The sequence below is a fragment of the Phascolarctos cinereus genome, unplaced genomic scaffold (assembly GCF_003287225.1).
Source record: "Phascolarctos cinereus isolate Bilbo 61053 unplaced genomic scaffold, phaCin_HiC Scaffold_2;HRSCAF=192, whole genome shotgun sequence".
NCBI lineage: Eukaryota > Metazoa > Chordata > Mammalia > Diprotodontia > Phascolarctidae > Phascolarctos > Phascolarctos cinereus.
Window position 1 is genome coordinate 157,065,237 of NW_027555625.1, and position 26,230 is coordinate 157,091,466.

General features: G+C 35.2%; 1 protein-coding gene across 1 annotated transcript in view; it reads left to right on the top strand.

Annotated features, from left to right (window-relative positions):
• Positions 1 to 26,230, top strand: part of RALGAPA2 (Ral GTPase activating protein catalytic subunit alpha 2) — a 417,261-nt gene that overhangs the window by 245,339 nt on the left and 145,692 nt on the right. Inside the window, exon 37 of the mRNA XM_020989297.2 lies at positions 6,927 to 7,085. Within this exon, the coding sequence (XP_020844956.1) occupies positions 6,927 to 7,085 (159 nt within the window). The remainder of the gene's footprint in view (positions 1 to 6,926; positions 7,086 to 26,230) is intronic.

A 26,230-nucleotide genomic window follows, 5' to 3' on the forward strand; every position in this document is an offset into this window, starting at 1 on the left:
TTTTTTGGCTGTATCTTCTCCCTACGTCATTATCTCTAGCACTTTTCTTCATTTTGGCTCTTTTGGAGGATTCTTTCTTAGGGAAATTACTCATTTCTGACTAAGTTCTTTGGTGTCTGCCTTAAATGAAAACTCTCTGTGACTTTGGTGTTTGGATTAAGAAGAAGAATCATAGAAGCCAGAGTTTTAAAACCAGAAAAGATTTTAAGAGAGTAATGAATCTATCCCACTTTCTTTATTTTCTGGATGTTAACACAGAGTGGTTACACAGGTAGTGAGTGGTGATTACAGGATTCCAGTTTGATTCCTAAAACAATGCTTTAAACTGTTAAAATATGATTTAGTAATACTAAGTTAATTTGGGTAAGATGAGAATGATCCATCTTTCATTCAATGTTTTCTATGCAGATTCATTCCTGTTTTATTTATTTGTCAGATTGGTCATTATTTTTACTTCCTTGGACTTCAGAATATTAATATTGACCATTGCAATGGCTAGCTCCTTTTTTCTCCTTTTTGTTCTTTTACCACAATTAAATCCACTGTATTTTTAAGGTTAGAGCTCACAACTCTGTGTAAAAGGAACCTGGCCAAGTATAGTGTTGGCCAGTGTATTGGACTATAATCATAATATATTATGTCAAATTTAAACTTAGAGCAAAATCACTCATTCTGTGTTGTGATCTGGTCAATAAGTGTACTTTCTCCAAGGAGGGTCACATTTTGTGTGATTCTTGTTGGTATTCTCCCATAAATCCTCCACAGACAATCCAGCAAATGCACTGGAGGCCTTTCTCTTGGTCTTTTAACAATGCAGCACCTGGCCTCTCTATTATTGCTCAGTCTTGCTGCTTGCCTGGCACACATCCTTTCCTCATCGTACATTTCTTCATTTTTATGCTTGCCTTAACTGTTTTCTTGCAACAACATCTTCCACATGTTTTAACATCATATAAAAATATTTCATGAATGTAACCACATTAATAACTTTTGTTCAACAATCCTCTGATTATCAGTATTAAGCAAGGCCTTAGGGAAGTGTGTACTCACCAGGGATAATAACCACAGCTGTGTAAGTTGCCTTGCACAGAGTCCAAATGGGAGAAGGATTCACTATATATGTGAGGTAGCTTGGTTATAGATGAAATTATGATGATTGCATCATGTTTTTTAATACAATAGAGCTTTCTCTGTGTGATCCACATAGAAAAAAAATACCTGAACAATCTACAAAGGAGAAACTGAGTGGATCAAGAATATGAATTGCCAAGATTATGGCATGTAGTTGGAAGAGGAATACAATGAGTAAGTCTTCAGTGCACGTATTTGGAACAGACATTACAAATGAACAATAAGCTGAGTCTTAGAGTAGAAGTGGAACAAAGAGATCAGATTGGATTGCATTTGAGGAAATTACATAGCACTCGTTGTGATGCCCAAGTTGATCCCTGACACAAATAAGCCAACTTCTTGACACTTACATTTTTCCAGTATTGTTACACAAATGTAAAACATGGAACACCATGACCTCTGAATAAATAGAATTACAGGTGACTCAAAGTCTCTTCAAGAGCTATGTTATGTATATGGGGAAAGAGAAGGGAGGTAACCAACATAGTCACACTTAATCACTTAATCAGAATAATTAAAACAAAATTTTATGTAGGATTGTTGGAGTTATGAAAAACTTAATGTGCTTTTACACATATTCACTGAATAGGCTGATTTCTATACTGCTCCGCACCAGAGTAAGCCTATGAATTTATTTATGGGAAGAGAGCATGTGAATTACAAAGAATACAGAAAGTGTAAGTGGGTTGAGATCTGCACTAGTATAATGAGTGCACACATGAATCATGGATCCATTGAAATATTGAAGCATGGTTTAGCAAATAGAATAATCTCTAATAGGTGCAAAAGTGAAAGATGGAGTGAATGACAATCTGTCAGTAATCGACAGAGTGAGAATTAAAACCTGGGTCTTTAGACTCTCAGCCGATCCAATTTTCTCTATATATACTATGCCATGATTCCTCTTTATAGTGGTACCACATTTTAAGAAGGACACTGCTGATTTGGAGACTGTCCAGATGAGAACTACCAAAATAGTAAAGGGAAATAATAACAATAATAATAATAATAATAATAAACATTTTCATAAGGGCTGGCTATGTGCCAGGAACTGTGTGCTGAGTGTTTTACAATGATCTTCTCATTTGATCTACACAACAACCTTGGGAGATTAGGTGCTATTTTTATTCCCATTTTACAGATGGGGAGACTGAGGCAAACAGGTTAAGAGATTTGCCAAGGGTCACACAGGTAGTAAGTATCTGAGGTTTGATTTGAACTTAGGTCTTTCAGACTCCTCCCACTGTTCTATCTACTGCATCACCTAGCTGCCTCAGATTCATGGTAGGAGAGGATTACTTGAAGGATTTTAAGGTGGTGAAGATTTGAAGCTGTCTTAAATATTTGAAAGGGTGTCTTGTAGTAGAGAGATGAGACTTTTTCTTTTTAACACCAAGAGTTAAAAACAGGTGGTTGGAAGTAGCAAAGTAGCTAATTTAGTTTCAGTGCAATAAAAAAAACCTTTTTTCTCACAGTGATCACAAAACACTAGTGGAATGATCTGCCTTAGGATTTGCCTTCATTGGTGATCTTCAAGCCTGTGGTTGTTAGAGAAGTAGTAGAGGTGTGGTTACTGAGATCCCTTCCAGTACTGAAAGTCTGTGGCAGGCAAAGGAAAGGACTTGGCTCCTTTCTCAAAGCATTTACCTTAAATGATGTTTCTGATGACCTGTTTTAGATTACAAGTCAACCAGGTCCTCACTTACCTAACTCTTAGTAATACATAGTAAAGGGTTTATGCTGTCAGGATTGAATTTCTGTTTTGTCATTTCAGTATAATTGAGAATTATGCTAAAAAAAAAAAGTTCTTGTGTGTGAGAGACATTTTTAATTTCTTTAGAAGGAATACAAATTTAAAACATTTCCTTTCTTTTAATGAAAAGAAATGCAGGGTTTTGTTTATTTTATGAGGCTTTTTTTTCTGGTTAAAAACTCTGTCCCACAGATAATGTTCTCAGATTTGGCTCTGTTTGAAAGATTCCCTACTGAAATCATCACAATTCAGCTGGTACCTTTTGCAGTTCCAGGATTTAGCATCATTAGTGATAAACTTTCTTCATCAGGATGTCTTGCAGCTAGAACGAAAATCAATCTCAGTAACAGCATCCAATAGTCCCTTGTCTTATTCTAACTAAATTGTACCTAACAGCTTAAAAATGAGCTGCAGAATTCTAAAGTGATTTATGCTATGCTCTGCCCTTGTCATAGTAGAACTTTTTCAATTCAGAAATCTGGTTGCAACCCCATACTGAACTCTTGATCTTTCACTGCAGAAATTTGTTAGCTATAGCTAGATTAGATTTTTAGCAGCTAATCTAACTGCTGTAGGGGTTTTGCAAAGTGGGGACAGAGCTGTGCTATTGGATTTGTCCAATTCATTTGACTCCAGGACTATAATTGCACTTATGTCTTACAAGGCTTTTATAGCCTCAGGCTGGCCAGCAGCAGAAAAACAAATTGGCAGTGATACAGTAAGAGTGAAAGGGAATGAAAGGCACACATTATCAGTCTCCAGGCAGTGCTGTTCTGGCAGGAAGTTTCTTGGTTAATTTACAAATAAAACTTAGATTTTAGGATGGGCACACTGTCAGATGAACAATGGGGATGTCAGGCCTGACTGTTACTTAGTAAAAGTAGCAGCAATGCCTACCAAGGAGCAGGAATTCTTCAATCAAACAGACGACTCCTTTCTGGAGCCAGCTGGCTATGTAATGCAATTAGACGGAAAAGGAGGTCAGGCTATTAGGTGTGTACCATGACCAGTGTCACCAGTGGCGTGCTGCCTGGCAGGCAGCATGCAGAATAGTTAAAGCATAGTGACTTTAAAACTGTTTACTCAAGCTAATGAGGAGTAGTGATACAGGACAAGACTCAGAACATGAATTGTTTTTGTAAGGCTTGAAAAATGAGTATTTGTTCTATAACTGACAAGTACATTCTGAAGTATGGCTTACATTGGAGAAAATAGTTGACATGATTAATTATAAAATGAAAAAGTCTATAAATTGCCCCATAAATTATATGCACATTCTTAGATTGAGCTAACTTTTAAGCATTGTGAAGAAACTGTAGTTGAACAATATGTTGCAGTGAATTTCTATTGGAAATGTTTATCAGATACAACATGTAAAGTGAATATCTTTTGTAAAGATACTGGAAAAGTACTTAAAATTTTTCCCCTTTAGGCATCCTCTGGCAAGTTTTGTGATGTGACTAAAAACTCATTTTACTTGTGTTTTTAACATTTACTATGTTCATGTTGCGTATTTGTTGGTGTATTCAAATACACCTTTGTCCCAAATATTTTATTTAACTGAGCTTGATGCCTTAACTGTTAATTTTGTGATTTAGTTAATTACACATGTGGTACCCAGATGCTTAAGGCATACAGCGTTGAAAAGAAAATAACCTCATGATGATTAATATTATATTATAAGCAATGAAAGTAAATGTTGCATAATAGTGAATTATTATAGGGTGAATGCTATAATTTAATGTATTCCTACAACTGTTTTGCTGCAGTTTTGCAGTGGCAAACCATTGTTTTAAGTATTTGGTTTACTGTTGAATGGGGGTTTTTGGAAAGGTGGAATATTGCAGAGATTAATTGTTTTGAATTCACATGCTCTAAAATCCTTAACTATCAATCAGAAATAAATTTCATGCATTTTGATACATTGCCTTAGGGTTGAGTTTTATTAAATTTTATGCTAAAGTGGAATCTTATGGCTGATTGGATAACCTCTAAAATCATTTAAAGTAAAACCAAGTGTGGGTTTTGATTTAATAAGGGAGATTCTTCACCTATAAATTATTTGCCCAAGCATTATATCAAGGACAATATGTTACTAAAGATGCTGGTTCTATTTTCAAGATTAGGGGTGTTAGGTATTGAATCCTGGCTGTTTTCCAGGTTCAGTAATTACATTCTGCTTTTCTAAATTTCCCCTGAAGTTTCAATTAGATGTTATTCACTTCTCCTTTGAAAACACTGTTCCTTGTGTTGTTGGCACAAAATGACTACCATGTTTTCACTCCCAAAGTAGTATATTACACTGGTGGGGTATGGGGCCACTATATCTAAATTTTTTAAAGTTGTGATATTTGTTAAGGTGGAAATAGAGGTACATATAATTTTGGCTCAGTTACATTAAGTAATCCTTTTAAAAGCAGTTGTACCATCTTTCTCACTAGGCTTTTGTGTGCTTCTGTACTTTAGTGAGATCTGTGACCTCATCATTATGGATACTTTCCTCACAAATGCTAGTGTGACTCTTTCATGTTTTCTCATCTCATATGGCTCTAACTTAGCTTGATCTATAAGCAGGAAAAAAAATTATTGGGCAATTTTCAATGAAAATTTTGAACACCATTAACTTGTACTTCCTTGTTATAGCATAGTGCTCAGTAGAAATGACAGCCCATGAACCTGCATACAAACAGTTGATTTGTACCCACACATGTGCACACACTACAGAATGGAGGTGCAAATCTCTTTTTAAATAATTGAATCATAGAGCTGTTTCCAGAAGAATGAAATAGAAAAGATTAGGAGGCATTTCAACATAACTGACTTCTTTGTAACCTTATAATGAAAAACAGAACATAGTGTGTTCACCTGTGTTTTTCCCTCAGTAGTTGAGCTGCCTATGAAGAGCATCCATCCCCTATATCATCCTCTAATCTTTCTACATTTAGAGTATCTTACATACATCACGATAAGTTTTACATACATATTACCCCAAAGGATAATCTTTACCTTTTTTTCTTTACAAAATGCTTTTCATGTTAGTCTAGCTTTACTTTTACCTTTAACACATGATGTATATCTCACAGGTTGAAGTATTGGTATCCTTTCATTTTTCATTCTGTTGTATTTGTAAATCAAGTTTAGGCAATTTTTTTTCAAGATGCCCACATCATCATATTATTATTTAAAAAGATTGAAATTTTATCTTCCTAATAGGAATTAACAAGAATAATTGAAAAATCCACTAGCTAGAAGTGTCTTTGTAGTTACAGTTTTTAGGAGATCATTTTGATTTTTGTAATCAAGTTTCTTCACTCTTTACCCATTTCATATTTACCTAGATATGATTACTTATGAGGATTTCATTTTTCCTAATATCTTCAAATCATAGAAATTCATTCTGCATTGTCTTTGTGAGTACAATAGCATGATGATTAGACTATGCTCTTTGAACCTGGACTATAAAATATAATTTTTGTGTAAGTTTACATTTCTTTTTTTTTCTAAACAGAAGTAATTAAAAATTTTTTTCTTAAAGTTTTTGACAGCAAGTAAGCATAATAAACTGTACAACAAGCTATACTATAATTGTAATTGTACGATGTTTTTTCTATTCATACAGTATTCTTCTATATAACTAGATATTGAATCAGGATTCTTCTAAAGCAATGCTATGATACAAAAAAAATAATAACTTTAAATTTTTAGTTCATAGAATTTTGAGAATGATGCTTTTGGTGACATTAAAATTTAGTTGAAAAATCTTTCCTATTAAAACTGTACTGATATAGCAATAATTTCTTTGCATGTGCTGATTATACACGTTATATAAGTACCAATATGTGTTTCAAATGAGGCCCATATTATTTTTAAGTAATCATGCCACCTGCACCATTTTATTGCACGTAGAAGAAATCAGTGTTTTAACCTTTTTAAGTAATGAAATATTTCTGCTGCTGAGCATTGTAATTCAATTTGTAAACCATGACCCCTCATAAACTGTTGTTATCACTCTGATTAATAAAGAGCCAATTTGCTGTTGCAGCTTCGTCACTTGGGAAATGACGAGGTTCACATCGTCTGGTCTGAACACACCAGGAACTACCGCAGGGGTATTATACCAACAGATTTTGGAGATGTTTTAATTATTATTTATCCAATGAAGAATCATATGTTCTTCATCGAGATAACGAAGAAACCAGAGGTACAATTTCATCATATTATTGCCATGTCTTATGTACTGTTTGGCATATGGTTAACTATTATTAACTATTATGGAGAAATGATGTTATAAATGCATTAAAGTAATTTATATTTTTGTTGGTAAATAGCCTACATACAGCTAAGTTAAAACTTTTTTCGTATTTAATTTGAGTTATATATGAGCAAAGATATTCACAGTCTGTAATACAGTATAATCTTTGATTCCAAGTATCCAACTTCACTGTTTGCTGTTTATTTGAAGTGTCTTTTAAGAATCCAGTTCCAATAGAAATTTGTCATAAAGAACTGAATATTAAAAAGAATTAAAAGTTTGATTTTGTACACTGAATTGATAAAGAAATATGAAGAAAAGAGTGAAATTTATTAAGATTTCATTTATATTACACAATATATTGCTGTAATTATAGTATCCAATATAATATAATTTTGAAACCCCTGTAAAATTCCAACATAGTGGATGGCATCACTAACTTGAATATATTAAGGGGTTGTCTGTATACATTGTAACATAGATAATCTAATGATTTCTTAACATTTGCCACAAAATCAGCTTAACCAATTAACATTTTTCCTAAAAATTACAAGACCTATCCTGTGAGAAGTTCCATGGACTAATTTGGCTACCTAAGTAATACCATTAATATTATTTGTAACAATCTTTTATTTAGTAAAATTAAGATCATCATCCATGGGGGTAAAAATAGTCTATTTTCAGATTTGTGTAACAGTTTCATAGTTAAAATGTTCTAAGCTCCCTGAGTGCAGGCACTATTTTTGTTTTATCTGTCTCCCCAGCACTCAGCCCAGTGCCTGGTAAATAGTGGACAGTCAATAAATGTTTGTTAAATTGAATAGAATAGAATAGTCAAGGGAACTCATAAGTAGGATGACTCCAAATTTAAGCAAATTTCAATTTTGTTCTTTATTTTTATTCAAAAGGGGTGCATAATTCACTATTTCCAAACTAAATTAAGTTACTGTCCTTAAAACCTCTTTTTTAAAAAGTTTAGCTAATTAATCAAAAGTGTTTTACTTTTTAAATTAGGGCTTACAGACTAGCTTTTAAATAAAGTTATGAAAAATGCATTTTACCTTGAGGTTAAAAGAAGCAAAAAAAAAAAATCACCTGTAAAATTTCTCAAGGGTATGATGCTATCCCGTGAAACATCTTAACTACCACATGTGGAAACTCCAGATACAATGTGATTTAGAAAAGTGATATTTGTACTGTTTCTCAAAATCAGTATTATAAAGAGTTCTTAACTATATTTCATAAAAAGATTTTTCACCAAACAAGAAGTCAGGAGTTTCTTCACAATAAATATGTATTATCTTTGATTTAGCTGTTTAGATACCAAAATGTATGAAGTTGTATCTTTTGTAAATGAAGATTGTAATATCAGCAATACTTAATCCTTTATAAAATTAGCATTTTCATCCTAAAGATGTATTAGAAGATTTTAACTCTCAAAATAGTTAAGTATTAAATCATTAGCAAATAGCATAAGGCATTTTTCAGAATTAGAAACTATCCACCTGCAATAATTACTTTAGTAAACTTCATGCATATGTTAAGAAGACTTTAAAAGTATCATTTTCTCTTCCATAATTTTCTTATTTCTTTATGTATAAACTCTAGGGTACTCTACTTTTCATGTTCAAAGGTAAAAAAAGCAGAGATTTATACTATGATCAAATGTATTCTATTATGAATATTAATTTCAGTTTTGTAAAATTGGTTACAAATTGTGTCAAAATGAGTTGAGAGAACCGATTTCTTAATACTTTATTTCAAAAGCCCAAAGGGCAAAATAGGATAATAGGTAACTGGAAATTTAGTGTTATCCCTACATTTAAAATACAAACCATTACAATGTAATAAAATTAATCCAGACATTTCCAGGGCAAGTGTGGCTGACCTTTTGTTCACCAACTACTGACCCCAGGGTGAATGAAAGAGGCTTGCAAAGGGAAATGTCTGTTGTTTGGCTTCAGTCCCTGGTATTTAAATTGCATTCCCTAATCAAATGAAAAGGCTGTCCTCTCTATCAGGTTACAGAATCCATGGCAACATTTGGCCTTTTATATACATAATGTTAGCCTTTTTGTTTGCATCTAAGTAGAGACACCTGGAGCAATGTTAACATTAACCGATTTAGCATTAATAGCTTCATTATATAAGAATTTCTGATCAGATAGCTGTTACTTTTGTTATATTGCTTCAGCTTGTATTGTTTTCATTTTTTATCTCCCTGCTTGGCAACGGGGCAATGATTTGCAAATTTTTTTTGTCTTGATTAATTAAGCAATATAATTATCAAGAACCGTGATGCAGTCTTTGCTCAACAAAGCTTCTGAGAGAAAACAATAGTAAGTCTGTTAGTATGAATGCATTCCACGCGTCACAGATGCATGAGGATATTCTAAACAATGAGACGAAAAGCTGCTTGCAGAAGAGGACAAAGAATGCCATGCAGTCTCTACACACTACACATACCGCCAGGGACATACTGTGGGTTCCCTGGGACACAGATGCCTCGTTAGATTGCAGCTAGTCAGCAGAGATTAATTCTCAGCCATTTGGTGCAATAATTTACCCATTCCCCAGTCTTTTAACTAGTGCTGCTTACTATAGAAGTGAAATCTTTGTACTCAAAAGGTTTATTTAACCTTACTTACTTTTTGTGAACCAACAAAAATAATTATTTTTGTTTAGAAATTATAATGAAGCAGCTGCTTGAAATGTGAGGAATATTTATTTTTGGATGACTACGACAACTTATAATAGAAATTTAGAGGGAGGTGAATTCTTTTAACAGCAGTATAATTTCATCAGAATATATTTTGACTTTTAGGTTCAAATATATTTGTTTGGATAGTCTGTGATCAGATCAGAAGTGTTTTCCAAAGAATTTTACTTACTCCCTTTTAGGAAAAAAATCAGTACAAAAAAGCTGCTCTTTGATACTCATGCATATTCAAATTGTAGTTTCATTCAATCTAACTCATTAATAGAGTATGTAATAACATAGGGTTATTTGTCATAAAAGTTACATTCACCTATTCTGTGGCTTCCAAATCCATTGAAATTTAATATATTTAGCTTTTTTTTTTTCTATGTGCCTCTAAAAGTACACAAATTGCATGCCTGGCAGCATGAGCCTTCTTTGTATATAGCATTTTCAAAGTAGTGTGGAAAAGAAGAGTGGGTGGCTAAATACCCACATCTGACAGGAATGGTTGCCACTTCACATTTTTATTGGATTCTTGCTTTTTTCTTTTTTTCATTAAATAAAATTCTCTGAGTCCAAAGCCATCATTTCACAGGTTAATTACATTCAAAATGGTTCAATCAGCGTGAATGAATGTTTTGAAACTTGTTTGATGATGCAAAGGAACAAAAAGTCTACTTCTAGGACTTCCATATTTTATTCTTTTGCTCTGTAGCTCGTTTGTTCTTAGTGACAAATTTCATACTACATAAGAATGTAAATAAGACAGACTTTCCCTACAACCTCTAAATCTTTAAATTGTTTTTTGGAACAAAGACACAGTTTTGTTTTTTTTTCAAATTGTAAACAATATTTCTGTTTATTTTCAAGCCAAAACTTACTATCTATTTTCAGTAAATGAACATTTATGTTATTTAGAAGCTTTTGTTTTGTGAAATCTGCAGTAATCTTTTCAGTGTATTAAAGTGACCTCATCTGCAGGCATATTTTGAACTATCTAGGTGATCATAAATAAGCCCAAGAGTAGATATGTTGAAGGGAATACAACCCGGAGGAATTCAAGAAATATAAGAAGAGAATTTTTATCTGCTTAACATTAGTTATTATTTATATGATTAAAATAAATGCTTTTTCCTTTTTAAAATCATTTTATTTAATTTGCATAAGCCGTAATTGTCTTAATATAATGGTTAATTTACTTGGCTTTTTATATAGACCTTCTGGAATTGAGCTGGGGAAACCTGAGTTCCAGGCTGAGCTCTGGTATTACCATCCTCTGTGATTCTGAGCAGATTCCTTAATTTTTCTGAACATCAGTTTCTATAGAGTTCCATTCAACTTTCAAAGTCCATGAGTCAGTGAGTCCTCATTTATTGCCTGATCCCAAAATAATGTAAATATTTTGACCATCAGTAGATAAATCCTGATATTCTTTGACTGATGATACAAGGGAAAATTGCACCATGTCACACCAGTATACAATAATAATTATTCTAATATTTATGTAATACTTTATGGTTTACAAATATGCTTTACAAATATCATCTCATTTGATTCTATGGCTGCTCTGGGAGATAGATGCTCTTATTATTCTCATTTTACAGATGAAAAAGCTGAGGTAGATAGAAACCAAGTGACTTGACCAGGGTTATACAACTAGTACATGTCTAAGGCCATATTTGAACTTAGGTTGTCCTAACTCCAGGCCCAGAATTCGCTCCATAATTTTATGCCACCTTACTGCCCCATGTAGCTGAAATAGCTTGGTTGGAAGAGAGCTAGAATTTTCTTTGGAAACTCCTTTCTACAAACTTTGTTTCCTCTTTGATCTCATCTTATGCTCTTGCCTCCCCTTGAAGGCACTGCATCCCTAGCCACCTCCTGCAGTACTGGGTGCATCTTCCCTCATGCCTCCAATATAGTAGCTCCTCAATTAGTGCAATTTTCTGCATATGTAAAAATTTTTTTTACTTAAAATGGAGAGGGTAATTAATCTCTCCAGTTATAAGTAATTACTGCATTAGTGACAAATGCCTCTCCAAATGAATGATGTGGTCCTTAGGAAAGGAAAAAGCCTGTGTATAAAATATATGTATCCAAATGAATTTTGATGCAGGATAATAGACCATGACTTCAATTGGGCTAAAGTTTGGGGATATTGCAGATATCTACTTCTATGTCAGGTCAGCCTGTGGTCATAGAGGTAGAGAGGTTGAGAAGCTTCAAAGCTTTCCTGTATCCCTTTTATCTATTGGTCCCTCATAGCTGATGAATGTTAAGGATGGTCTTTTAGTTCCCTAGTGTTTTAGTACAAGAATTGGAAAGGAATCCTTACTATAATAAATATACTAGACATGTAAGACGGTAAGCCTCTAACAATGAGTATCTCTCAGTACTTTGTCCTGAGCCCCATTTCCACTCTGTTATCTCTCTTGGTTATCTCATCTGTTCTCAAGGGTTCTATTATCATTTCTATGCAGATTATTCCCAGATGTATATAAGGAGTCGTAGTCTCTCTGTTGAACTATCATCATGCATATCCAGCTGCTTCTTAGACATCTCCAACTGGATGTCCCATGGGCATCTCAAAATTAACATGTCTAAAACTCATTACCTCCCCTCCACAAAACCCTTCTACTTTCAGAATTTTCTAGTTACTGTAAAGGGCACTACTACCATCCAGTTGGCTAGGGCTGAAATCTTGATGTCCCACTCAACTCTTCACCCTACTTATCCCATCCATTGCCATGTCTTGTCATTTCTATCATCGCATCATTTCTTCTATATCCCCTCCTCTTCACTCATATGGCCACAATCCTACCTCAGGCCATCATCTCCTCTCATCTGGACTACTTTAATAGTCTTCTAACTGGTGTCTCTGCCTTTAGTCTTCTGTTTCCAGTCTGATCTTCACTTAGTTTAGTGTAGGTCTAAATCAGGCTTGCACAGCATGCAGCCCACCAAAGGATGTATCAGATGATGATTGGTTACCCCAGGTCATATAACAGCTGCCCAAAATCCTCTGGTGGGTCCCTATCAACCTGTGGGCCATATGTCGTGAGGGCCTGGTCTAAAGTGTTCTGAGCATGTCAATTTTCAGTCCCATTTCTTTCCCCCTCCCAGTTAGTTTGAATGACTTTCTTTTATCTCCAGGATCCAATATGAACTCCTCCACTTGGCATTTAAAACTCTTCCTAAATTGCCTCCTTCCAGCTTTTTCCATGTACCCTGATCCTACTTGGTTCTGTAATATTATACTCCATCTCTCATCTCCATACCTTTGTACTGTCTGTCCCCTATGCCATCTGAATCAGGAAAGGCCTCATGTAAGACTTGAACTGAGTTATTAAAGGCCATAGAGATTCTTAGATGTGGAAGTGGAACTGGAGTGTGTTTCAGGCATGGCAGGCAGATTACGCAAAGGCACATCGAATGTTGTGTGTGAGGAGCAGTGAGAACAATTTGCCTTGAAGGGAGAGTGTGTAAAGAACAATATAAATACTCCTGGACAGGAAGACAGCAGCCAGGTTGTGAAGAGCTTTAAGCATTCTTTTTTTTTAAATTTTTAAAAAAAATTTTATTAATTTATTTTGATTTATCAACAATCACTTCCATATGCTTTTCAGCTGAAAATTTTTCACCCCCTTCCCCCCCCCGCCAAGGCGGCACACAATCTGATATAGGCTTTACATTTACATACCCATTAAACATATTTTCACATTAGTGAAGTTGTAAGTAAAAATTAAAACCAATAGGAGGAACCATCAGAAAGATGAAACAAAACTCAACAGAAGGTAAAAATAAGTAATAGCGATTCAACTTCCATAGTTCTTTCTTTGGATGTGGACAGCATTTTCCATCCTGAAGCCTCTGGAGATGTCTTAGATCCTCGTAATGCTGAGAAGGGTTCAGTTTAACAATATTAGTCATTGCATAATGTGGATGTTATTGTGTACAAAGTCCTCTTGGTTCTGCTCGCTTCACTCAGCATCAGACCATAGAAGTCTTTCCAGGTTTTTCTGAAGTCAGCCTGCTCATCATTTCTTATAGCTCAATAGTATTCCATTACATTCATATACCACAACTTGCTCAGCCATTCCTCAATTGATGGGCATCCTCTCAATTTCCAATTCTTTGCCACCACAAAAAGAGCTGCTATGAATATTTTTGTCCATGTGGGTCCTTTTCCCATTTGTATGATCTCTTTGGGATATAGCCCTAGAAGTGCTATTGCTGGGTGAAAGGGTATGCACATTTTTATAGTCCTTTGGGCACAGTTCCAAATTGCTCTCTAAAATGGTTGGATCATTTCACAACTCCAACAATGCATTAGTGTTCCAATTTTCCCACATCTTCTCCAACATTGATCATTTTCCTGTTTTGTCATGTTGGCCAATCTGATAGGTGTGATGTGGTACCTCAGAGTCATTTTGATTTGCATTTCCCTAATCAATAATGTTTTAGAACATTTTTTCATATGACTGTAGATGGCTTTAATTTCTTCATCTGATAACTGTTCATAATCCTTTGACCATTTGTCAATTGGAGAATGGCTTGTATTCTTATAAATTTGTCTTAATTCTGTATATATTTTAGAAATGAGGCCTTTGTCAGAGAGACTGGTTGTAAAAATTCTTTCCCAATTTTCTACCTTCCTTCTAATCTTAGTTGCATTGGCTTTGTTTGTGCAAAAACTTTTCAATTTAATGTACTCAAAATTATCCATTTTGCTTTTCATAATGTTCTCTATCTCCTGTTTAGTCATGAATTCTTCTGTTCTCCATAGATCTGATAGGTAAACTATTCCTTGTTCTCCCAGATTGCTTATATTATCAGCCTTTATATCTAAGTCATGAACCCATTTTGACTTTATTTTGTTATATGGTGTGAGATTTGGGTCTATGCCTAGTTTCTGCCATACTCTTTTCCAGTTTTCTCAGCAGTTTTTTTTGAAGAGTGGGTTCTTATCCCAGAAGCTGGGGTCTTTGGGCTTATCCTAATATTTTATAATGTCTACAGTAAGTTTAAATGGGATTTCTCTTTCTATCTCTTGCTGTTGGGCTTTGTTGGTAATATATAGAAATGCTGATGATTTATGTGGGTTTATTTTATAGCCTGAAACTTTGCTAAAGTTGTTTATTATTTCAAGTAGTTTTTCACTTGATTCTCTAGGATTCTCCAAGTATATCATCATGTCATCTGCAAAGAGTGATAGCTTAGTTTCTTCTTTGCCAATTCTAATGCGTTCAATTTCTTTTTCTTCTCTTATTGCTAAAGCTAATGTTTCCAGTACAATATTGAATAACAGTGGTGATAATGGACATCCTTGTTTCACCCCCGATCTTATTGGAAATGCTTCTAGCCTGTCCCCATTACATATAATGCTTGCTGAAGGTTTTAGATATATGCTATTTATTATTTTAAGGAAGACTCCATTTATACCTATGCTTTCTAGTGTTTTTAATAGGAATGGGTGTTGTATTTTATCAAAAGCTTTTTCTGCATCTATTGAGATGATCATGTGGTTTCTGTTGGTTTTGTTGTTGATATGCTCAATGATGCTGATAGTTTTCCTAATATTGAACCAACCCTGCATTCCTGGTATAAATCCTACCTGGTCATAGTGTATTATTCTTGTGATAAGTTGCTGCAATCTATTTGCTAGTATTTTGTTTAAAATTTTTGCATCTATATTCATTAGAGAAATTGGTCTATAATTTTCTTTCTCTATTTTGACTCTTCCTGGTTTAGGTATCAACACCATATTTGTATCATAAAAAGAATTTGGTAAGACTCCTTCTTCACCTATTTTCCCAAATAGTCTATATAGTATTGGAATTAATTGTTCTTTAAATGTTTGATAGAATTGCATGTAAATCCATCTGGCCCTGGAGATTTTTTCCTAGGGAGTTCATCAATGGCTTGTTCAATTTCTTTTTCTGAGATGGGGTTATTTAAGTATTTTACTTCCTCTTTGGTTAATCTGGGCAATTTATATTTTTTGTAAATATATCCATTTCACTAAGATTGTCAAATTTGTTGGCATATAGTTGGGCAAAATAATTCCTAATTATTGTTTTAATTTCCTCTTCCTTGGTGGTAGCTTCTCCCTTTTCATTCTTGATACTAGTAATTTGGTTTTCTTCTTTCTTTTTTTAATTAAATTAACCAAAGGTTATCTATTTTTTTTTCATAAAACCAGCTCTTAGTTTTATTTATTAGTTCAATAGTTTTCTTAATTTCAATTTTCTTAATTTTTCCTTTGGTTTTCAATATTTCTAATTTGGTGTTTAGTTGAGGATTTTTAATTGTTCTTTTTCTAGTTTTTTTAGTTGTATGCCCAATTCATTAATCTCCTCTTTTTCTATTTTATTTATGTAAGCATTTAGAGATATAAAACTTCCCCTAAGAACTGCTTTCACTGCATCCCATAGGTTTGGTATGTTGTCTCATTATTGTCATTCTCTTGAATGAAATTATTGATTGTTTCTATGATTTGTTGTTTGACCCAATCATTTTTTAGGATTAGATTATTTAGTTTCCAATTATTTTTTAGTCTATCTTTCCATGGCCCTTTATTACATATAATTTTTATTGCATCATGATCTGAAAAGGATGCATTTAATATTTCTGCCTTTCTGCATTGGATTGTGAGGTTTTTATGCCCTAGTACATGGTCAATTTTTGTGTATGTGCCATGTACTGCCGAGAAAAAAGTATATTCCTTTCTATCCCCATTCAGTTTTCTCCAGAGGTCTATCATACCTAACTTTTCTAATGTTCTATTCACCTCCTTAACTTCTTTCTTGTTTATTTTGTGGTTAGACTTATCTAGTGCCGAGAGGGGGAGGTTCAGGTCCCCCACTAGTATAGTTTTGCTCTCTATTTCTTCCTGTAACTCCCTGTAAGAATTTGGATGCTATACCATTTGGTGCATATATGTTTAGTAAGGATATTACTTCATTGTAGGATTATGGTTTTTAATCCATTCTGCAATCTGTTTCTGTTTTATGGGAGATTTCATCCCATTCACATTCACAGTTATGATTACTATCTGTTTCTTTTTCTCCATCCTTTTCCCCCCATTTATGCTTTTCTTTCTCCTTTTTCCTTTCCCCCTTCACTAGTGTTTTGCTTTTGAACACTGCCTCTTTCAGTCCCTCCTCCCTTTTATTATCCCTTTCCCTTTTTTCCCCCTTTACTCTTACTGCTTCTACTCTCCCTTCTTCCCCCCTCCCTTTTCTTTCCCCCTCCCTTTTCTTCCCCCTTTTCCCTCCGACTGCCTATAGGGCAAGTTAGATTTCTATACCTAACTGATTATGTTATGCCCTTCTTGAGCCAAATCTGATGAGAGTAAGATTCAAACAGTGCTCCCGTGTTCCCCTCCTCCCTTCTTTCCCTCTGCTGTAATAGGATTTTGTGTCTTTTCTGTAATTTTACCCTTGTCTGCCTCCTCCTCTCTCAGTACATTTTCTAAGATCAGATTGATCCACTTATTTGGATCCATTTAACCCACTTGATTAGATTTTTTTTTATCATTACATCAAAGGCAACTAATATCCACCCTCTTTATGTATACTCCTTTAACATGGTATAATAACAATACAGTTCTCAAGGGTTGAAAGTGTTATATTCCCTTGTAAGGGTTTAAACAGCCCCTCCCCCCATTAACAACATATCTTTCTGTCCCATTTACCTTTTTAAGTCCTTCTTGAGTCCTGTACTTGAAGATCAAATTTTTTGTTGAGCTCTGGTCTTTTTATCAGAAAAGGTTGGAAGTCTCCTATTTTGTTGAATATCCATCTCCTCCCTTGAAAAATGATGCTCATTTTTGCTGGGTAGTTGATCCTTGGCTGCATTCCAAGCTCCTTTGCCTTACGGAATATCATGTTCCACACCCTGCGGTCTTTTAATGTAGAAGCTGCAAGGTCCTGTGTAATCCTGACGGTGGTTCCATGATATTTAAATTCTTTCTTTCTGGCTGCTTGCAGCACCTTCTCTTTCATCTGGTACTTTTGGAATTTTGCTATTATATTCCTTGGCATTGTCAATTTGGGATCTCTTTCAGGTGGTGATCGCTGGATTCTTTCTGTGGTTATTTTCCTTTCTAGTTCTAGGACTTCTGGGCAGTTTTCCTTTATGATTTCCTGAAAGATACTGTCCAGGCTCTTTTTTTCATCATGATTTTCAGGTAGTCCAATAATTTTTAAATTGTCTCTCCTGAGTCGATTTTCCAGGTCGGTTGTTTTACTGATGAGGTATTTTACATTTTCATCTATTTTTTCATTTTTTTGTTTCTGTTTGACTGATTGTTGCTCTCTCATAGAGACATTAGTTTCCATTTGTCCAATTCTAGTTTTTAACAGATTGTTTTATTCTGTTAGTTTTTGTACTTCCTTCTCTAATTGGCCAATTGTGTTTTTTAGGGACTTGTTTTCTTCAGTGTATTTTTTTCCAATTGGCCAATTGTGTTTTTGAAGGACTCTTCTACCTCTCTCATTTGACTATTAAAATCCTTCTTGAGCTCTTCCAAGAAGGCCTTTTGGGCTTCAGACCAGTTCATATTCCCTTTTGTTGTTGCAGATGTGGGTTTGTTGACAATGTTGTCCTCTTCAGAATTTCTGTGTTGATCTTCACTCTTCTCATAATATGAATCTATGGTACGTTTGTTTTTACTCATGGTGTTTCTTTCTTCCCTGGCCTTTAAAGAGATTGAGCTCTCCTGCTGGGGAACAGAGGGCACTGACCCAAGCTTCTTGTGTTGGGAGCCTAGGTCTTGGTCACTGGCTTTGTGTGCTGGGGCCTCTTGTATTGGCAATTGAAGGCTGTAGGTCTGTAGTAGCTTACCTCATGTTGGGCTGGAATCAGCAAGGCTGGAACTTTCAGGCAATTCTAGGTTGCCTGCTTTTCCTTTCCTTTAACTTTCTTCAGCTCCTTTTAGATGGGTGCTGCAGGGTGTTTATCTGCTTGGGGCCCCCTGCAGTGTTGTCTCCCTTGTTTCTGCTAATGCACTGGGAGATTTCTTTGTGGTAGAGTGCCAAGGCACCTGGTGATTTTCTGAGCTCATTTCCACCAGTTCCCCCCACCCTCACTGAAGCACCAGGAGGTCCAGGTGTTGGTGTTTGCCCCTTGTACCACCTGGGCTTCAGGATTTCTTCACAATTGGAGGCTGCAGGGCTCTGACAGCCCACCTGGTGTTGGGTTGGAACCAGCAAGGCTGGGGCTTTAGGAAGCCTTTAGGTTGTTTTCTTCACCTCCTTTCAGACGAATGCTGCAGGTTACTTATCAGCCTGGGGCCCCTTGTAGTTCTTCCTGCCTTATTTTTACTGAGGCACTGGGAGACCTGTTTGCTGGACTGCTGCACTGCTGCTTCCCGTCTTTCTTCTAGTTCAGGTGTTCCAGGGTTTTTTTTCTGGGGTGTTATTTTCTGGGTTTTCAGAGGTTGATAGAGGAGAGTGAGAGCGGCTACCTTTTCACTCTGCCATCTTGGCTTCAAGGGCTTTAAGCATTCTTAGAAGCCATAGGGAGCCACTGTACATTCAGGGAGCCAATGAGTAAGCATTTGTTAAATATTTTCTATATGCCAGGAACTACTCTAGTTGCTGAAATACATATACAAAAAAATGAAAACAGTTCCTACTCACAGCCTTACTTTCCAGCCAAACTGACCTGCTGCTCCACCTACATATCACTTCATCTCCCAATTTTGTGTTCTATAGAGGCTGTTCCCAGTGTCCTGAATGGACTTCACATCTGTACCTCTTAGAATACCTACCTTTCTTTAATGTTTAAGTCATGTGACACCTCCTACAAGAAGACTTTCTTGTTGTTCCCTTTAATTGCCAATGATCTCTCCCTCAAATTACCATGTATGCACTTGACTGTTTACTTATTGGTTATGACTCTCTTCCCCTGGAGAATTTAGGCTTCTTGATAGGGATAGATTTTCATTTCGTCTTTTCATACTAGTGTGTTGTACAAAGGGGACTCCAATATATGGCTTGTTGTATTGAATTAGATTGGAATGGATGCCTAGAGTTTGCGGATCAGCTAACTTCCAGTTTGGAGAATTACATTGACTATATGAGGTGGAAGCATGGGAAATGAGGTTGGAAAGGTAATAGGGAGCCAGTTTGTGTGGTCTTAATCCAGGTTAAGGAGTGAATATCTTATACTGTAGGCAATGGGAAACCACTGATGATTTAGGGCAGTTGTGACAAAGGTGTATTCATACCTTTGTGTTAGGAAGTTTATCTGAAATTAGGAAGTTTATCTATCTATCCAGACAGTAGGTAATGAGGATCTCAGCTGGGATTGTCAATGTGTATTGGCAAGTAGGTAATGCAATGAACAGAATACTGAACATAGAAACAAGAAGACCAGAGTTCAAATACTGATTCAGGCACTTATTAGCTATGTGACCCTGGTCAAGTCATTTAACCTTTGGTAGCCTCAAATAAGCATAATAATAGCACCTACTTCACAAGAATCAAATGAGGTATTTTGCAAGACTTTAACTGCTATACAAATGCTAGCTATTATTATTAATATAATGTGTATTGATGATTGGTGATGTACAAGCCATTCATATGTTCATACATGGTTCTTGCTCCCTCTTCCCCCCCTCCAGCTGTCATGGATGTGTAGTATTTGTACAGTGTCCCCAGCAAGAGCCGTTGTTGATGGGTAAATTGAAAAGCCATTTAAAAGTTCAATATTATCACACTGTTTTATAGGGCATTTGATTAATTTTGGTAGTGCTCAATGCAAATTGTTTAAGCAACTGTCTTCCTTCAGTGCTTAGTTCTGAAGTTATCATATATGTATATATGTGTATATATATGTGTGTGTATTAAACACAGTTATTTTGTACATACTTATTTGCATTTTGGCTCCCTCATTAGACTGAGTTCCTTGAGATCAGGGACTGGTTTTTTGGGGGGCAGCTGGGGGTTGTTTGTTTTTTTGTTTTTACTTTTTTTGTATCCTCAGGGCATAATAGATACTTAATAAATCCTCCTTGACTTAATATGGAGATTTTTAATAAAATATTTTGGAAGTAAAGTTGTTGTCTACTTAAATATTTATCTTGAAAAATAAAAACATTACTTTGTGTATATACAAAGTAGTCTAGAATAGAAAGACATCCTAAACAGAATCCAAGATTAATTAGTATAAATAGTTTGATGTTATATATTCTGATTTGAGAGTAAAGGAATGACATAATGAAGATCTCTATGAAAGGCAGTTGTCATTTAAATATCCCATGTTTACAAGAAATTTTTCTGTAATTCATTGCCACTTATAATTAGAGGAATTCCCTGGATACTAAACCTTTAAATTATTCCAGTAATCCATTTACTGAAAGAATATCTTAGTCCATCCACTAGTAGTTGCCAAAGAATGATAAAATGTATTTATTTATGTAGCAGATCTTCATAACACATGGGGAAAAATCCATAGCTTAAATACTGATAAATACTCTTAGCTCAGTTTAGGTTCTCTCATCATGATTTTGTGGTTTCAAAATCCATTTTTATTTGATTTTTCTCTAGAAAATAAGATTTACTTTGCCTTGAGTATTTACAAGGTTTTTCCTTCCTTCCCTCCTTCTATCTCTTTATCATATGCATAACACATATGTGTATCTGGTACCTTGACAGTACCTAATAAATTCTTTTTATGGAGGACCTAACCTATCCTGAGTACATTAAACAAATATAGTTTAATGTAGGAAAAGGAAATATATCATTTCTCTGCATTCAGACGCATGAAGAAGGGAAAAAAATAAACATTTCTTAAGTGCCTCCTATGTGCTAAGCATTTTACAAATATTATCTCATTCAGTCCTCAAAATAACCTGTGAGGTAATGCTGTTATTATCCCCATTTTATAGTTGAGGAAAGAGACAGTAGTTAAATGACTTGCCCAGAGTCACTAAGCTAGTACATATCCCAGGGTGGATTTGATCTCACATCTTCCTTGCTCCAGGCCCGATGTTCTAGCCACTACATCAGCTAGCTGCCTTAAGGGCTTAAGGAGGCATGTAATTCAGGTGGTAAAGAGAGTATCTCTAGAGTATCAGATCATGAATGTGAATGTATGCAAAAACAGGTAATTTTTTTGCAGGCCTTTCAACTGACCACTGTAGCCTACAAAACAGGAAGAATAAGAAAATAATCATGATAATAAACAGCAGCAACAGCTGCAGCAAATGTCATCACACCATTCTTAATGGAAGGTATCATGTTTCTATCAGAAAAGATGATATTACCAGAGACCCTTACATTTACAGGTTTATGTATTTTATACAAAGTGTTCACAGCTTGTATCACTAAAAACATCTGTAATCACTTAAAAGAAAACAATATTGGCTAAGTAGCAACTAGGATATGCTAGGAAATCCCAAGAGTGTAAAGAGCTACTTGTTATTGATTCATTAATTATTGAGCAAATTACCCAAAAGCAGCATAAGACTTATACTGTCTTTGTTGATTATTGCAAAGCCATTGATCCTCGTCTGAACTCAGGGTTTACTGATGTTTTGCAAATGTGCAAAATATATCCAAGCATAGTGACAATACTGTTTGATGTGTTGGACACATCAATATTTTATGTCCAACTGAAAAAATGTTCTCTGTTTAAAACATTCCACCAATAAAATAATGTAAAGAATAAGCAATATATTTCTGCATATTACCAACAAAATCAAGCAAGGAAGATATAGAAAAATTTCATTTAAAATAAAACCAATATATAAAATACTTGGGTGTATACCTACCAAGACATATAAGAACTACATGAATACAACTACAAAACACTTTATGAAAATACAGACCTAAATAATTGGAGAAATATTCATTGCTGTGGGGTAGGCTGAGTCAATATAGTAAAAATGACAGTGCTACCTAAATTTATTTATTTATTTGGTGCCATACAATTGAAGTTACCAAGAAATTACTTTGAAAAGCTAGAAAAAACAATAAAATTCATCTGGAGAAATAAAAAGTAAAGAAATAATGAAAAAACTGGGAAGGGAGAGAGCTTGCCAGTACCAGATATCAAACTATGCTACAAAGCAATCGAAACAATTTGGTACTGGTTTAGAAATGAATGGTCAATTAGAAGAATAGATTAGACACACAACATACAGAAGGAAACAAAGTAGCCTATTGTTCAATAAATATAAAGATCCCCTGATAATAAGATAAGGACTCATTATTTAACAAAAACCACTAGGGAACCTAGAAAGCAATCTGGCAGAATCTAAATGTAGACCAACATTTCATACCTTCTACTAAGATAAGCTCCAAATGAATACATGACCTAGATAAAAAGGGTGATATAAACAAATTAGAGGAAAAAAGAAGAAATTACTTTTTGTATCTATAGATAGGGCAAGGATTTATGAGCAAAGAAAGAGTCTGGCAGAACACAAAATGGACAATTTTGGTTACATAAAATTAAAAACCTTTTGAAAAAAAAATTAGAAGATGGTAACTGGAAAAAATCTATAGCAAGTTTCTGTGAGTCTTAGCTGGGCAAGATTAGCAAATTGATAAGGGGACAGAGGGCTCAAGAGAAGAGAACGGTATAGAACTGAACTGGTTTATCAAGTGGGCAAGATGGGGAAAGGAAAAAAGTGTGTCTAATGCAAGGGTGATGGCCTGGAAATGAACTGAGTGAGGAATTGGAGGCCTTGGTGTGGATGATTAGCGTGGTTTGGTATTAGAAGGCAGAAGGAAATTTGGGAATCCAGATGAATGTGAAGAGATAAGGGAATTTCAGAATTCATGAATATGGAGGTGATGATAAGATGAATGGCATGACTGTCTTTGTGAGTGGCTGAGTTGGGTCAAGGAGTCATGTGAAGTGAGGTAGTGAAGTTAGGGGATGTCATTACATATGTTGAAGTCTTTTAGTATGAGTTCAGGAGTTGGGGAAGATAGAAAAGTTGTGAACCAGATACTCAACTCTTTGAGGAAAGAAGAGGAGTAACCTGGAGATAGATAGACAGTAACTACCAGAATTTTGAGTGTGTGGTAAATATGGATTGAGTGAACCTCAAAGAGAGGTCATTGAGTGATGGAAGCTAGAGGACCTGGAAGTGACAATGGGGAGCAAAGAATATTGCAGCTTTCCCCACCTCAACCATTAAATTAGGGAATGAGTCAGAATGCAGCCATTGCTAGGAAGGGAGGTGAGGGAGGCTATGTCATCAGGAAGGAGTGAGGTTTTAAAGACAGCCAGAAGGTAGAAGGAGTAGGAAAGGAAAAGATTTAAGATGAAGTCAGGTTTGTTGCTTATGGAGTAGGCATTCCAGAGAGCACAGTGGAAGACATGGGTAGCTTTTGGGTGGGACATTAGGGAGGGAGATTTTGAGGGGAATGGAATAAGGGATCAGGTAGAAGAGTATGGAGAATAGGGTTTAAATTATGACTGCTAGTAATTTAGAATCACTGGGATGAGGAGAGTAGGATCTGGGAAGAGCTTGTTAATTATTAAAGGAAGATTTAGATAGGTTTTTTTCATGGTTATCTTTAACCCAGTCTTACTGATAAATGCAGTTTATGTAGTGAAATGATATGGTGCAACATATCAATGTAGCTTGCAAATTTTTATCATCTGCCATGCATAACTAGAAGGATACAATTAGGTGGTTTGAATGATACACCAGAAGCACATCCTGTATAAGCTAGCAGATAATAAATCCTTGTGCTACCAAAATATCCTGAAAATTTGGCAAATAATTATAACTAGATAATCATTGTGGACAGAATTGTTTCACTTTGATCCAAATACTACAGAAAGATTTATCTGTTTTCCAAAAGCTACCTGTATTATGACAACTGTATCCCTCTTTGAGCCTCTTCCAGGGAAAGTTTAGTGTCTTAAATAATTCCCATAGGTAATTCAGGATATTCTCTTCCTGTTAAACTGGTTCCAGTTCATTGTCCAGTTTGAGAATTTGTCCAAGATACACATTGATTGTGTTAAGCCATGGAACAATGCAAAGCCTGCTAAATGATATCCATAATTACTCAAAAGACTTTGACCAACTATCCACACAGGAAAAACAAAGTGAATGAACATGCCTCTTATCTAGGCTAGGGTATACAGTTAGATTAACCTATAGAGCACAACCATCTGTGGGTATTTATATGTTTGTGTATTTGTACCTCACCATTATTGGGAAACCCTCTCAAACTGGGAATATGCACTTGATCTCCATGATCAAGTGATGCCAGTGAACACTTTCCCAAACTTTCTTAATTCTACTGCTTTCCCTCTTTTAATTATTTCCTTTTGGATGATGATTTCCTATGGATGAAGATCCAGCAAAGGAGACTGGAAGGCAATGAGACAGGAGGGAGAGGAGCAGCAATGTCAAAAAACCTAGACAAAAGAGTATCAAAGAGAACAGGATGATTGACAGTGCCAGAGGCTACAGAGAGGATGAAGATTGAGAAAAGACCATTAGATTTGACAATTAAGAGATCATTGGTAGGTTGCACAGTAATGTCAGAAACCAAAATGCAGAATGATAAGATGAAAGCTGGAAAAAAAAGGAAATGGTGGCACTGATGGTAGATGGCCTTCTCAAAGAATTTATCCATGAAAGGAAAGATGAAGGAAAATAGCAATTGATGGAAGGATAAAGTGAGGGTTTCTCATTGGAATGATAAATTTAACCACTATGGGTTTGGGATTTTGAATCATAGGAGTGTGGGGGTTTTTGTTTGTTTTTGGAGCAGGAGGGGCAGGTTATTTTGTTTTCTGGAAGTAATTTGTGAGTTCTTTCCATTGGTGCTTTGTTTTCTTTATTCAGGAGTTCTGGCCAGTTTTCTTGCATTATTTCCTGCATTGTGGTGTTCAAATTTTTGGACTTGTAATGTTCTTCCAGAAAGTCTCTGATCCTTAATTTGTGTCTCTGCATCCTATCTTCAAGATTTCTGTGTTTCCCTTGTATAGAGATCATGTGTTCTTTTAACAGTATTGCTTGTTGCTCTTCTTCCACATTGTCTTTCTCTTTTATATATTTATATTCCTTATTTGTTGTTCTCTTTCATTTCTTTGGAGAGATTTGCCATGTAGGTTCAGGTTTTTCCATTCTGCTCATTATTTTAGCTGTTCAGGCCATCAGTTCTACTATTTCTTCTTTTCTGATTTCACTCAAGATTATGATTTTTCTCTTGAATCATTCAGGAACATACTGCTGCAGGTTCCATCCTCTCTTGGAAATTCACAGTGTTCTTTGTTTTATAATACGTTTATATATGTTTATAATCTCTTAGATGTCTTAATACTCATCTTTACTTTTAATTTTAGTATTTCCCATGTCTGTGCTCTATATTTTTCTTCCTCCTAAGATTTGTGGGAATTGTGAGAGAAC